This window comes from Ammodytes marinus (assembly GCF_949987685.1).
Source record: "Ammodytes marinus genome assembly, chromosome: 8".
Lineage (NCBI taxonomy): Eukaryota > Metazoa > Chordata > Actinopteri > Uranoscopiformes > Ammodytidae > Ammodytes > Ammodytes marinus.
This window is the reverse complement of record NC_137212.1, coordinates 24,132,927-24,149,539: the sequence shown is the minus strand read 5'-3', so window position 1 is coordinate 24,149,539 and position 16,613 is coordinate 24,132,927. Positions and strand designations below refer to the sequence as shown.

At 42.5% G+C, this 16,613-nt stretch overlaps 1 protein-coding gene across 1 annotated transcript; it reads left to right on the top strand.

Annotated features, from left to right (window-relative positions):
• Positions 1–12,414: 12,414 nt before the first annotated feature.
• nrl (neural retina leucine zipper) lies at positions 12,415–16,613 on the top strand (the record flags this gene model as incomplete). Its single annotated transcript, XM_080033005.1, has 4 exons — positions 12,415–13,056; positions 13,650–13,940; positions 15,748–15,963; positions 16,452–16,613. The coding sequence occupies 4 exons, from the start codon at positions 12,415–12,417 to the stop codon at positions 16,611–16,613; spliced, it is 1,311 nt and encodes a 436-aa protein (XP_079889131.1).

Genomic DNA, 16,613 nt, shown 5'->3' with positions numbered 1-16,613 from the left:
TACTCCGACTTCAGAGAGAGTTTTTGGTCCAACGTCACACAACCACGGCAGCACATTTTTTATTGGCAGCACCCAGGGAGGCACACACCGTTTATTGTGAATAATTAACTAAAAGTCCATGTAAAGTAAATTTGCCTGTATTTTTTATTTAAAAAAAATGCTATTATAGAGCAAAACCTGTTCTGCATGTAAAGTGATATCACTCAATGTGATAAGGCAGGAGGCTGATATCTTCAGGGGGTTAGTGGTTATAATCAATTAGTTAGTGGTTGTAATGAGTGATCATTATTGTTCCCAGTTTACAGATTAACAGTAGATGGAAAAAGACACATTTGTTTCCTAATTAAATAGTGCTGGATCCATTGTATGGGAGTGGTGAAGGATGTGGAACAATCAATAAAATGAGCAAAATCTTTGCCATGTGCAAGTTTCAAATTGTGTCAGTCTCTTCTGAGCTACTGTAGACAATCACTTTCTTTTTGGTGACAGCGTATACAGCCATTCCACTGGCACAACTCTCAGAAATTTACTTTGCAGTAGCTGCTCCGTGATTGTGGAACCAACTGCCACCTGACATACGAGATTCCCCCTCCATTACTGCCTTTAAATCAAGGCTCAAAACCCATCTGTACACCCTGGCTTTTCCTCCCCATTAACTATCTTACCTCTGCAATTCTATCTTTTTTTATATGTGGATGTCTGGGTTTTATTTATTTTATTTTAGTTATTGTTATGTTACCTTTGTTTTGTACCTACTGAATGCACTTTTTACAGCACTTTGGTCAGTGAAAACTGTTATAAATGTGCTTTTATAAATGAATTTGACTTACTTACTTACTTACAACTCACCCCAAGCCCTTTGGCACAAATCACCCCAACCCCAGCATTTTGGATAATTAGCATGATGCAGCAGTTTAGGGCTAACATCGTGCTAACTGTATAGACTCAAACTGTAGCATACTAAAGCACTAAAACATGTGTCAAATGTTTTCAAACATGTCTAAAATTGTTCAGACACAATAATCACAAAACCTTGTTCATATACATTTTTCTTTGAAGGGCAAAAAACAGTTTTTGAGCTTAAATGTCCTTATATCTTATTCCATGTGTCTCCCTTCTTTACAGGATGAGTCAAATGGATGGCTCTTCAAAAATATGTGGTCACATTTCCAATTTCTTCTATGGTTTTCTAGAAACAAGGGGTGGCACTACTTCCCCGCCCGCTGGCACAACTCACCCCACTCTCCCCTATACAGTATACTGTATATATATATTTTTTTGTTGAGGCTGATTATGAAGTGACTTCATAAAACTATTTCTGTGTGTGTGTGTGTGTGTGTGTGTGTGTGTGTGTGTGTGTGTGTGTGTGTGTGTGTGTGTGTGCGTGTGTGCGTACATGTGCGTTTGTTTGTGTGTGTGTGTGTGTGTGTGTGTGTGTGTGTGCGTGTGTCTTAAGAGAGTGAAGGAGACCAATCCTCACATCGAGGGAGAGAGGGGGAGGCCCCTTTGGTGGTGTGTCGTGTAAACCTCCCGCTTGCAGCAGAGTAAATCTAGATTAGGACATGTATCTGTGGGATAAAGCTGAGTTAGAGGGACCCTGTAGGCCTCCTCCACTTCACACCATCTGTCCAAACGGTCCTGGCCTGTCCTCAACTCTGTCACTCTCTCGTCACCTCTCACTCAAATCTTCTTTTCCAGAACAAAACCTCTGCTTTCCGTTCAGGCCTGACCTTAGATTTTCCCTCATCAGCAGGTCCTGTTTCGTGACTTCTTCTTGCCCTTTAGAGCCCCTCAGAGGATAAAAGCTGTATATGTACAGTATGGCGGAGGGGTTGGCTCTCCCATTGAGGGGGTGTTGGGGCTGATGATGAGAGATGCTCAAGCTTAAAGGGTCAGTTCAACCAAATCTCCAAAATACATTTCTTCACGTGCAGATTTTTTTTTGTTTTCTTTGTTGAGGGTTTGAGACACAGACCAACAGCAATCAGTCCCAAAAGAGTGTTTTTGCAGAGAGTGAAATGAGAAGGCAGAGACCCAGGGCCGGCGGTAGCCAGGGGCCAGGGTGGGCCGTGCCCACCCAAATGTTGGCTGTGCCCACCCAATCAAAACAATTTTTTTTTTAGGTGGAAGTCCAGAACCACTATCGGACGGAAAAGTTCATTCGCTGTCCAAAAAAATGTAAAATAAAATTCAGACAATTAATTAATACTAAAGAATATACCATTACCATGCATTGCTTCTAATTGTATTATTGGGTGGGCAGGACAGCCTGCCTCCAAGTTACCCACCCGCTTATAGTGGTCACTGGTCAGCAGAGCCGGCCCGAGGCATAAGCGAAATGAGCGGTTGCTTAGGGTCCCGACTGCCAGGGCCCCCCCCCCAATTTTTTTTTTACTTAGTCTTTTTTTTAGTTTGTGTGTTTGATTTCAACATCATATTTAGGGCTGTCAAATTAACGCGTTAATTTCGATTAATTAATCACAGAAAAATTTACGTGATTAAAAAAATTAATGCAGATTAATCGCACTTCTATATTGCCCTTTGACCCGGTGCAAAAGAGGTGAGACGATAGCGGAGCTGCACCTGTAGTTTGCGGACACGGCCCGCACGGGATTAAAGAGTGAAGAAAGAAGCATAGAGAGGACTCTATGGACGTTTTATGGGAAGCTCCGGGCAAATAGCAAGAAGGTATAGGAATACGTCTTATGTTATTCTCCGCAGTTGATTTAGTGGGTGCCTAATTAAAAATGTAGGTTCAAAACAACTCTCAATCTTCCTCTGTGTCTCAATTTTGTTTGCTAGCTGCGATCGTCTACAGCAAACGGACACCCGCCCCCCTCACTCTTCCTAGCATATGCCTGTCTTTTTTCCTCCTTTGTGTGTGTGTGTGTGTGTGTCAATATTTTTGGCTATGAGTAGGACGATGTTGAATGAGTCGGCATAGGCTATGCACACCTGTGTGGCAGTGCAGCGCTGTCTGTTGTGGGAGATAGACAGTCGTCATTTAGCCTGCTTGTTTTTTTCTGGCGCTAGTAGTTCAGAGAGAGAGAGAGAGAGAGAGAGAGAGAGAGAGAGAGAGACGAACGGTAGCCTATACAGTTGTTTATAAACAGGCATACAAGTGTCATATAAGTATGCGATTAATTTAGATTGATTAATCACAGAGCCTGTAATTAATTAGATTAATTTTTTTAATCGCTTGACAGCCCTAATCATATTATGTAAATGTAAATGATCATACAATAAAAGGAATACAATGTTTTGGTAGATAGTTAATAGCTTAATAATTGAATCAGTTCATCTGGGAGGTAATCCGAGGTTAACTGATCACGTCACGTTCAAGTCCATGGCATGCACAGTTTATTTAGAAATATTTGAAAATGGGGCTGCCCTCAGTTGCCCATGCACTGTGTATAGTCTATAGCAGGGGTGTCAAACTAATTTTCACAAAGGGCCACTCTACGATATGATAATCACACCAAAGGCCAGACTGACATACCTTCTTTATAATCGAAAAATAAAAAGAACATATCTAAGTAAGTATATAAACTGCGTACAATGGCTAGTTTTCGCTTCAACATTTTCGGGGGACAAATGATAGGTGGGGGGTATGGGGGTGCTCCCCCCGAAATTTTTGAATGTCAAACACTTAATTTCCTGCATTCTGGTGGATTTTTATCCACAAATCTGTGCCTTTTCGGCATCAATTTATGTTGGAAATGTCTTAATTTTTGTAAAGGAAAAGACAACATTCAGGTTCCTGGTGAAACAATTATAAAGGACTATAATGCAGTAAGGCTCTCAGGAATTCTGGATTGAGCCACAATATTTATTCTCCTGGATTTTTCAAAACTTTCTGCAATATCACATATCACATGTTTTGTTTTTTTAGGAATCATGACGCAGCACCAGTGTTAGCTATTTATGACACTTTACATTGGTAATGAAATGCCAAGCCACCATTGGAAACGAAAGGGGTGGGCTATCAGCAGCTAGCTAACGTTAGCTAGTTGGCTATATTGTAACTTAAAGCAAAAGTTAGAAACCAGATAATTTTGGCATTAATCCTTAGACACTTGACACAATCAATCATCAATATTAGCATGCTAATTAGCCACATGTATTGGCCTATTTACAGCCCTCAGAAAACTGACAGCTCTTCTTAGATGCAAGTTCATCAATTCATGGCTTAAAATCCTGAGCTGTGGAACTTTCAGCAGACATTCCTAGCTGTAAGCCACGTAAGTTTCCTAACAGTTGGGAGCGAATGTGACGTGCGGATATGGCACAGGCTCCATGAAGAATGAAAAAAACAAAAAATAAAAATTGATTCAAATCGGCCGAATTGATTCGCGGGCCAGATCGAAACGTGTCGCGGGCCCTTGAGTTTGACACATGTGGTCTATAGCCTATTTCAGCCTCGTCTGTGGAAAAAAAGATAACTGGACAACAGAATTCTTCTGCTTCGTTCCTCTCACTGCATTTAAATGAATTCATTATATTGCAGAAAAATATGTCCCGTAAAAGAAAAAGAGCACCAAGCCCTGCATAATATTTTATTTCAAATTTATATTTCTATGGAAATTCCATGTGTCTTCAATAGCTTCTAATTCATCCGACCCAGTGTCTCCAAATTATTTGTTCACACAAAATTCCTCAGATTTAGCCTCTTAATTTTCCTCTCAAAGTGCACCAGATTCATGCATTTCACTTTAAAAAGGTAAAAAAAAATCTCCCCGGACCCTCCTAGCAGGGTAGTGACCTCGGCTGGCTAATATGTTCACCCAGCTGGACATCGGAGGCAATAGTGGAAAGACTATAGATCTATATAGTGTGTATAGTATATAGCTCTGGACTACCACCATCCAGGTTGCCCAGACCCAAAGCTTTCTCTTCTATCAGCTCAAGCTGCCTACAGTTAATACTGCGATAAAAAAGGTACATTATGTTGTATATAATGTATATTATATGTTATTCACAAACATTTTGGAGAAAAAAACATGCAAGAATCAAATCTCCCACACAGCAACACTCAAAGTTTATTTGCAACAAAAAATTGGCTCGCGCGCTAAGCGCGCTCGCATCTTCGGGCTCCCTGCCCAGTGTGCACACCTAAAATTTCTACAGGCCCACCCTAATCTAACTTTCTAGAACCGGGCCTGCAGAGACCGCTCTCATGTCTGTGTGAAAACTATGAAGCTACAGCCAGCAGCTTGGCTTAGCATACAAATGGGAAATGGGGAGGCAGCTAGCCAGGCTCTGTCCGGGTAAGAAAGGTTAAACAAATGTAATACAGTATATAAATCAATGCAGCAAATTGGAAGGTAAATATGAGTATAGTTAACAAGTTAACACCATGCTGATGGTTCACGTAGCTTGCACAAAGACGAGGAAAGAGGCGGAAACAGCACAAAATATTGTGGTTATACAGGGGTAGTTTTACAGGGGTGGTCATGGATGGGCCCAGTAACTTCCTGCAGTCTCTGCCCGTTGCCTGTGAAAAACAGAACACCAAAAAGCTAGACAATGCACACTTACCAAAATGTCAAACTATTCCACCACTACCCATAGGCCCTAAAATCCTACATTTCCTCCCCCCACTCTCATGACTGTCTGTTAAAAGCTATTGTGCGTACCTGCTGTTACCCCCATGAGGAATTCTGAGTAATTACAACACTGCTGCGCATCTACAAGACGTAGGTATTCGGTGATCACACATGGATTGTATTCCATCTGCTGTACCTCCAGGTTTTTTCTTAGTAGAATCAACAACTTAAACATTTCGTAGGCGCTTCATGGGGCTTTCACCTGAAAGGCAGTCCTCTTTGTCTCCTGCGTACCAATGTTCCGGATGACAACAGCTCGCAAACTGTGTCATACTCACAAAATACAGAGATACAGAGATTTGTTACGCTAATCAACTTTGTGTCAACTCATTTGGCAATAGCTTGAATGTAACGGACATTCATTCAAAAAGTTACGCACTATAGCTTTAAGTATGAAGCTAAAGCCAGCAGCCATTTAGCTTAGCTTAGCACAAAGAATGGAAACAATGGGGAACGACTAGCCTGGCTAAGGTGCACTAATTCTTCAACACAGCGACTTTGTGTGAATAATTGGAACATTAAAATAAGTATTGTAATCCACCACACAACCTGCAATCAGGACACAACCACCGCTGACTACTACCTCTATCTATTCTGATAATCACAGTGGGGGATTCTTAAGGGCTGATTACTAAACTACACCTCTGGAAATAAGGCTGCACGAGAACAGTCTCTCTGTAAGTCCAGTCCCACCAGGCCATGAGGTGCGTCTCAGCGGCTGCAGGACATATGTGTGCGTGGATGCAGACGCAGGAAGGCCACTGATGCGTTCGGCATGAAGCATGAGGTAAGTTCCTCTGTGTCTCTCCCTCTCTTTGTCCCTCACCCTCATTGGGAGGCCCTGTTGGTTTAGCTGCTAAGCTTTCCCCGGAAACACAAATGATGGGACAGATAGAGAGGTTAAAATAGAGAAAGAGAGGAGGAAGAGAATAGAGACAGATGCAAAGGGTCTTGTGCGTGCTATAATTAAATCTCTGTCTGATCACCAAAGATCCTAAAGTTGTTAAACTGCAGAGTGAAATAGTTCTATCCTGCTTGTCTGCTTTAGCCTGTTTTCATGAGTCAGCATAGTCTGTTAGTCTTAAAGGTTTTGTTTACTGTCCGGATCAGATTTGCGAGGGCACTATTAAATCACTGATTCCTTATCGAGACACTATTAAGACACAGAGAGACTCCGGATTAACAAGTTTAGCTTTTAAGGAGCATCGAGGAATGCTTGTTATGCATTTCTATGCTCGACGGGTCGTAAAAAAACAGAATTAATTCATAGGTTTTGAGCCTAACTGCAAGAGGCAGGGTAGGTGGTGACACATGAGGGGGGCAGTCGACACGAGCAAAAACACACCTCTTTGTGGAAATATTAAAATATTTAAGCCGCGGATCTGTCTCATTGGATCGTTGGCATTTTGCAGCTGAAGGTTTTCAAAAATTGTCTAGACTTCTGTTTGCTGATGAAACGTCACATTGAAGGATTACACTTCGATTTAGACATCAAAGTCACATCCCAGACAGATTCATTGCAGTTAAACTACAGTAATTGGTTCTTAGGGAGAGACATACACGCCTTTAAACTGATTGGTGTCAAGCCCATAACAGGTTCTGAAAGACTGCACAGGTCCAAATCGTTGCACGACATAATGCACTGAAATTATGAAGGTACTGTATTATTTAAGAAAGGTACAAAAGTATTATCAAGAGAATGTACTTAACTTACCAAACATAAAAATATTCATTGCACAGACAACCTATAACAGTGTTATGTTATCAATAAAACATAGCATAATTGGATTTTATCACTTAAAGGTGAAGTAAGCGGTTTATTTATGTTAATATAAGTGTTAAATCATTTATTTTTTATTTATTCATACAGTGATCACTTACATAATGTGCATGTTTCATAAAGCCGATCTCTCAGTCAGCTGCTTTGCATGTAATCGGCAAATAAACTTATTGTAGTATGTAAACTTATTGGAGGATTCCGAAATTTTTATTCAATCACAAGAGAAAATGCTACAAACCGACACCCGTCTCACTCATGGTCTCACTGCCAGTGCACGCCAGAGCAACAGATGGGTGAATGTGTATGCGCCTACAATGGCGAAGCAGGTAAAAATCCTTCCCAATGTCTGTTTTGATGGTTTTTATCATGTTTTATCACACTTATGGATCTGAGATGATGCTAGATAACTCGCTGCTTGAAGACCGCAGTGCATTAATGTGGTGACGTAAGGACGAGCGAGGGGACTGCTAACTGCAGTAACTGACAGGAAGTTAGCTAAAAGAACCATTCTGCTTAGCACCTTTAACTAACCAAACATAAAAATATTCATTGCACAGACAACCTATAACAGTGGTATGTTATCATAAAAAACATATAATTGGATATTATCACTTAATATTGTAGTTTTTTAATTGTAGTTATTTTATACACTATAACTGGAGTGCAAATAATGGCATTATATTTATAAACTTCATAGGGGAGAACGGGGTAATCTGAGCAACTTTTTACATTTGGTCCCCTCTAAGCGGGCTAAAATTATGTATCACTCAAATTTACACATTTCCCTTTAATTTAGGATGTTTCCTAGAAATTGGCTTTAGCAGAATTTTTTCAAGACTAAGGGCAGTGAAAATATGATTGTTTTAAAAAAAAGTTGTCATGTGGCTCACTTTACCCCAGCTGTAGGGTAAACTGAGACAGACCAGAAAAACCAAGGGGGTAAAGTGAACCACATACTTTTTCCACTCTGAAACTACCACTCTGAAACTACAACACATATTGTAACAGTTAGAATCCTGAAAGTTAGCCACACATTCCAGAACTAATGTCAGACTAGTAAAATAATGATGGGGTTTGGTCAATTAAGCAAAGCAAATTTTCTAAACACTTGAAAGTAACTCTGAACAAAATCAAATACAACACATTATAATTCAAAAGTGTCTCACTTTCCCCCACAGCATTTGGCTCACTTTCTCCCACCACCACAATTTGAGAAAAAACTACCTCTCTTAGCATTTCAGGCTAATCTTTAGCTAATATCATCACATGGTTTTTATATGTTGGTAGTTCATCAACACGTATGATAGAAGTTTTTCTACGTGAATACATTTGCTTTGGCACAGAAGTTGATTAAGTTGACAGCAAGAAAATGTACTTTTACATGCAAAATACCTATTTTGGTGAAAAAAACATGCTAACCACAGCACCATGAGGCCCTCTCTTTCATGGCCAAGGGGAAATGAAAGGAGCTTGAAAACATATATCTCACATGACCATGAATGTTTTCCGTTGCCTAGATACAGGGGGTGGCTCACATTACCCGATGCCTCAGATTCCCCCGTTCTCCCCTATGTTTTGCATGCAAAATGCTGATCTGAAAGGTTATCAATAACTAAACATATATGGAGGGGAAAAATACAATATTTCTCTCTGAAATATAGTGAACAGAAGAGAATAATTATAAAAAGAAAAACAATCATAACATGAAAAGTAAAGTAACTTAAAAGTATAAAAAGTACTTCAATTGAGTAAATCTATTTTGTTACCATCCATCTCCCTCTCAGTGCAGGCTACGAGCGTCCACTGTGAGGCAGTGCAGAGAGAGAGTCGGGTGCAACTCAAATCACTGTTTTACGAAACTTTACTCAATGTGAGATGACACCATGACAGGAGCGTGTGAAACATGACATGATTTAGGATGTGATGAAATACCTGATTAGAGAGAGAGAGAGAGAGAGATTGTGAGTGTGTGTGCGTTGATGTGTGTGTGTGTGTGTGTGTGTCAGTGTTACGAGATCTCGCGAGAAAAACAAGCAACCAGGCCTATGAAAACAAGCCCAAAAGAAGCAACCTTTTAAAGTATTATTATTAGCCTACTTCTGCATTATTAATGGTTAATGTTACTGTGATAGATTTATAAATGTTTGTAGTTTTAAGATTAGGCAAACCCATTATGATAATGACAAAAGTTTGAATAGATGTTTAAATGCGTATAGCTCACTGAATATTATTTAATGCATAGGCAGCACACCCACATAAGCGACTTCACTTTAGAAACAACCCTAAAAAAATACGACAACAAATATTTGTGAGCAACTTCACAAAAAAACTTAGCAACACTGGTGTGTGTGTGTGTGTGTGTTTGTTTTTTGTGTGTGTAATATTCAGATAAAAAAAATGTAATGACCAGAAATAGAGGTCCACACTTAGTCAATATAGTCCACTGTTGGTAATGTAGGAATGTGTGTGTGTGTGTGTGTGTGTGTGTGTGTGTGTGTGTGTGTGTGTGTGTGTGTATGTGCCTGAAACTCTTTAAATATGTGTTCCTTTATACGCAGAATTAAATTCAGCAGTGGTGAGGGGTGAGAAAGACATATACAAAGAACTGAACCTGAAATACAGAGTGACAGATAGACATAGGGAGAGATAAAAACAGAGCGAGAGAGAGAGAGAGAGCGAGAGAGAGACATTTCAGAGCATGGACATGCCTATGAACCATGAGAGAGGGATGTGGGAGAGAGAGAGGAGGGGATTGTTGCAAACAGGGATTTGCGACAGAGGGGAAAGAAAGAAAGGGGGCAGTGGCACTCAGTGACAGAGTGCTATACACACTCACATGCGCATACACACGCACACTCTTTAACTCTGTTTCCTCTGTGTCCGTCAGCCAGTCAGTTGATTATCTGTGTGTGTGTGTGTGTGGGGCAATGTTGAAGCGAGCTCCAAACCATCCTTCATCTCTTTGACCGACGGTAAGATCATCTCATTCACTCATCTCTCTGCTGTCGGGCCTCTATCATTCTCTCTGCTTTCATTCCACTTGCTTCTCTCATGCCTGTGTGTGTTTGTGTGTGTGTGTGTGTGTATATGTGTGTTGCTCTTTTCTGGCTGCCGTGACTCTGGTCCATGGCCAGATTGAGGCCTCCATGGAGCTCTGTCACTGTTTGGTTTCTTTTACATTCCATTTTGACCCACGGGGGGTGAAACTAATGAGGCGGCAGTCAAAGGTGGATTTTTAATTAGATTCATTTTTAATTAAATCCATTTCTGTAATAATAATAACTTTTATATTTGAGGCCAGTTTTGTTGAAGGAAACAGCTTTGCTCATAAAACAGCTTTCGTTCATGTAGTAACTGTCTAATTCTGAAAATATTTAACCTTTGATTGATATAATGAGGGGAAAGATTTTACAGTTTGTTCATCAGTGTGTGAATGTGTTAATCTGTTAGATGGATGCTTGACTGAGGATAACATTTTTTCAACATCTGACAGAAAAATACCAAGTTCTAACTTTGTAATGCATAACATATAAAGTCAACATCAGCACGGCCACATTTAAAAGATTGTGCCCATTCATTTTTAAAAGTCTCGGGCTCTGGATTAAAGTCTGAACCTTTTGATAATTGGATTTGGCCTATGAGACTTGTGGATCTTTCATTAAAAAAATATTAGGCCTTGTGAATTCTTGCGCTTCATTCGGTTTTGTATTCAGTCGGCAGATCTTTCTAGAAATATTACATGTCATATCTGTTGTGTGTGTGTTTGTGTGTGTGTGATTACATGAGCACAATAACCTGCAATCACCTCCACAGAGAGATGAATGCAACACTTGGCAGGCAGAAGATTTTTAAATGTAGAAAATCAAACCATGTACGTATGTGTTTCACATACAGATGGCTTCCTTTGTCAGTTTTATAAAATGAATCCACATTTGAGCGATTGTTCAATGCGCACAGTTACGTTGCATTACACTGTACAAGTTTAGTGCAACTCAAGAAGTCACAAATAGTTGTGTGTGTGTGTGTGTGTGTGTGTGTGTGTGTGTGTGTGTGTGTGTGTGTGTGTGTGTGTGTGTGTGTGTGTGTGTGCGCGCGCTGTGAGATGCTGGGCGGGGTGTCTTCATAATAACACTCCCACAGTCGAACTTCAGGCTGACCAAAGTGAGAATGACCTTTTTGCCTAAGTATTAATGGTCCAAGCATTGTGCAACACTTCAAACAAACTGGAACTGTTTATTTTTAAAGGAACATTTTATCAATAAAATGGTACCACTCCAGTATAAAATGTAACGAATGGCTTTATTTATTGTAAATAAATATTCTACTCAGGCTTTATAGATCAGAAAAACCTTTGGGTTGCCAGGCTGTCAACAATCATCAGCAATTCAACCTGGAAAGCTTTTTCCTTTGAGCTGTCATGCTATTTAATTTAAAAAGTATCCTTAACTTGACTTAATACATTAACTGGCTATGATAAATAGCGTCGGCTCATTTATGTGGATTTTATGATGAATTTTAGAGTGAAAAGGACAACGCAAGTATCATGCTGGAGGGTTTCCCACAACCTAAAAACTAGAAATTTGTTCTTATTATGACTTCAAACGGATAAAGCAGTATAAAGCCATTGGCTGCCCATTGCATAACACATACCCAAATCAGACACTTGCATTGTGGCTAGTGTAGACAACAGGGAAAAAGAAGCTGCAGCATTTGTTCTGAATACAGGGGGCATCCTTAGAAGGAAATCTTTCTTTTTGACATACGTATACATGAAAAACTTGTAACACCACTCTTTTCTCTTGTTCCTGTATGCCAACCTCCCATTCCATATTTGATTCAGAATAACAGAGACAGAGACAACGACCCTGGGACGAAGAGTGTCTCGCAGGGGGAACTCTCCAACCAGTCTACTTCCTGACTACACCACTGCTGCTGTCTATGAGCTGCGCTGAGGCAGACGAGTGGACTGTCCAACGATCCTGACACGAGGAAAACCACCTGTTGATGCTCGGACCGGCAGAAGACACTATGTCCTCTCCTCCCCTCCCCATGCCCTCTCTCCCCCCCAGCCCTCTGGCCATGGAGTACCTGAACGACTTTGACCTCCTCAAGTTCGAGGTGAAACCCGACACCCCTCCACTCCCTACGCCAGGTGGGTACCCCAAATCCGGCCTTCCCCACCACGACCCCTCCAGCTCCCCTTACACCAGCCACCCTCCACCGGACTCCAGCCTGAGCTCCAGCCCTTACAACTCGCTGCCGCCCTCGCCGACGCTCAGCGACAGTGGCCACCTGCCACCATCGGGCTCTTCCTCCTTGTCTTCGTCATCCTCCTCCATCTCCTTCCCCCTATCTCTCTCCAATAGCTTCACCTCGGGCATCAGCACCGGCTCTCAGGGGAACGTGGAAGGCAGCCCGGGCCACGGCGGGCCTCAGGGTCCCACCCCGGCCTCCCTGGAGGACCTGATCTGGCTGGCAGCGCTTCAGCAACAGTTTGGAGGCGAGGTGACGGGGCCCGGGACTTTGCTGGGAGCCTTGGGAGGAGGAGGAGGGGGAGGAGGAGTGCAAGAGCGAGGGGACAGAGAGAGGGGGCCGGGCAATGGTTTCATGGGCTGCGAGGATGCTGTGGAGGCTTTGCTGAACTCGGCTGCTGCAGCTGTCAGCTCGCAGGTAAACAATCTGTCATGTGTGTGTGTCTCTTCTCTCTAGCCACTTTCGCACATGCACTGTGACTCTGAAATTATCCAGAGTTTACTCAGGTGAGGTGTATGTGTGAACACAAATGTCAGGGTAATTTGACCCTGACTTTACCCCAACTTTACCCAGGTGGCACCCTAGTGATAAGTCAGGGACAGGAGCGTCAGGGGACGGGCGTAACATATGTGAATGTGTCCCACACGGACAATCTCCTGCTGTGTGATACATGTGTTAAAGGGTAGATCCCGTCATTCTCGGGGTCAGATTATCTGAATAATTTTCTAAATTCATGTGTGAAAGGGGCTTCTAAGACTAATCAGAGGCCACATTGAAGGCACACACAAGACATAACGTGCAGGCAAGTATAGCAGAGATGGAGCAGCAGCAACAATGACTTCAGATCAAACACACGTCACATCTGACAGAGATTAATGTGTGCCGTTATAGTTGTCGGACAGCCATCTTCCTAGGTGTGTTCTAAAGGTGAAGTTGGTATGTATAGACTTGACTTTATCTTCTCAACCACTGCTGCTTCCTCGTCATCATTTTCCTCCCTCTCCCTTCAGTTCCCAGGTCTTTCCCAGAGCTCCACCAGCAACCTGGGAGACTCGGGCAGCGACAGCGGAGGTGACATCTCCTGCGCCAAAGGGACCGACATGTGCCACCGCCCGCTGGTCTTCCTCTCGTCTGGCACCCCCTCGCTCCCCAACACCGGACCCACCTCGGCCCCTTACCCACAACCCCTCAGCCCCGGGGGCCGCCTCCATCACCACCAGCATCACCACCACCATCAGCACCACCCGCACCATTCCATGCATGGCAGCCATCACCATCACCACCACTCACAAGTTATTCAGGTACTAAACTCTGGGCATCACTTAATCGATCCAGAACCAGTAGCTAAAATAATACAGCCCCGGGGAGAAGTGCTGAAAGATAAAACATGGGATATTATTTGGAGGGTGAGAAAACAGTGACACTTGTTGCATTAGAGGGCCTGGGTGTAAGGAGAGAGGGATTGCGCGGTGAAGGATTAGGATTAGGTCATTAGAACATGGTTATAATGTGTTTGTTTGAACGGGTTAGGGCTTAGGGTAAGGTCACTTTAAGGATCACTCTCCATATGGCAACAATATGAAAGTCTAAACTTTTCATTGAAGACGAAGTCTAGATTTTGCAAACAGAAAAACTTTTTCTGAAAGCCCATATTTTGCATTAATGAGTATATAACAATTTAGAACACATGGTACTATGTTTTCTGAGTGACAGTTGTTAACACATACACTATTAACATTGACATACACCTATAAGTTTTTTTTACATTTACACAGGCCAATTCTTAATCTTTAAACCGGTCAAAAATTTGAGTTGGTGGGTAAACTTTTGTGTATGTGCTTGAATGTGAATGTGAATGTGAATCAAGATGTCTGGGTGCATCTCTATGTGGGGCAGCACAGTCTGAGCTTATGATAATATCTACTATTATTGATGTGCGTAATCCTGATAACTGTCACCCACGCTTAGCCAGATTACATTACAGATTATGGACATGTGGTGCCGAAATGTTCCCCTCGACAGACACACAGCCTGCATAGTGCATCACATGTTCACCAACTGTATCACAGTTACATAATTAAAGCAACAATGTCAATGTGTACATTTTCAGTTTGGTGCGTTGGAGAGATCTTCGCGAAAAGGTGGGCTGCAAGTCCATATGTGTTTCGTAAATTACTCCACATGCAAAGAACGGGCAGTTGACGATATAGTCAAATTTGTGTAAATTCCTGTAACATTACTGTACCTTCTCAGACAACACTGTTGTTTGGTGTCTGTCTTTACTGGCTTCACAACCCTCCGTCTGTCAACAAATGCAGGTTGTCCATAAGGGGAACGCGTAGGAGTCATGTATGTTGTACGACAGTGCTAGCCTGGCTCCGCCCGCCTACCTACTTCCGGCCAAATTTCATTTTCCCTTCAGTAGTCTGGGGACGGGGCGTATTGGGATTCTGCTCAGGCAGATTTCTGCCTGTCCAATCAGCGAACAAAACGATTGGCTGAGAACGATGACGTCGAAGTCGCACTCCAGTCGCACGCTGCGTTCCTTTATACTCGGAAGAAGGAGATTTCCGACTTGGTAGTTCCGAGTTCTGACCTGTCTGTGTTCCAGTGCATCTGCTCGCGAAAGTATGGACGCCGACAACCTTTCTCGTCCAAATAACTAAACGTTAGGCTCTAACAAGTTACCTTTGCCAGGTACCGGTAGATCCATAGACTACAATATGTAGTGAAGTCGGAAATTTCCGAGTTCCCTGTACAACTTGAATGCACCGTCAGAAGCCAATGGTCTGGTTGGATCAGGCTACGACAGTGCAGTTCCATTTAGAGACCTTTAGTTGGCGCCATAGATCACCAAACCAAAAAAGGTATATTGTTGCTTTAAATCTAAATCCCAGATAAACCCTCTTCAGCCTCATCTCACCTTTCACACTCCAGTCACTGCCACCATGTGTCTCATTGCCAAACAACATTGAGCCACATCATATTATAACTCGACGTTATTGTAAAAGAGGGTCCCTCCTCAATTGATCTTTCGAGGTTAAATAAAGGAAAATGAAAAATGAATATTCTGTTTATTTGTTTTGTTTTCCTCCATCTGCTGAGCAGTGCGGGGTGAATGAGCGCTTCTCTGATGAGCAGCTGGTGAGCCTGTCAGTGCGAGAGCTCAACCGACACCTGCGAGGAGTGAGTAAGGACGAGGTGGTGCGCCTGAAGCAGAAGCGGCGCACGCTAAAGAACCGCGGCTATGCGCAATCCTGCCGCTACAAGCGCTTACAGCACAGGCACGCGCTGGAGTCAGAGAAACATGTGCTCACAAACCAGGTACAACCACAAATATACACACACACACACACACACACACACACACACACACACACACACACACACATCCTTGTACTTCTATCTTTGAAAGAACTACAATTTTCACTCATTGACCTGATGCGTTCCCTAGTCCGTTACCCTCATCTTAACCATCACAATTAAATGCCTAACACTAACCTTTACCTAATTCTAACCTGAACCCTAAAATATAGTCTTAACCCTCAAAAAGCCCTTTGAAGAAGTGAGGACCAGGCAAAATGTCCACACTTTACAAAAATGTCCTCACACAGGTTAAAATCCAATGGTCCTCAAAAGGCTGCATTTACAAGTACACATACACAGAAAGGTGTATGTTTGGTGTTTCCTCTGCTAGTCCAACCCCTTACTTAATTCTAAATCTCATATCAGTCTTAATTTGTGAACACCTAGATGATCGTGGTCGTAGGTGACATCACCTGTGCATGACATGTTTCTTCTTTCCTCGTCAGTTGGAGCAGTTACAGTGCGAGCTGACTCGAGTGCTGAGGGAGCGAGACGCCTACAAGGCTCGCTACGAGAAGCTCCTCAGCACCAACCACAGCATCGGCAGCGACGCTCCACCGACCCGCAACAGCAACCCCCCCTCCCCACCCCCTGACTACTTCCTCTGA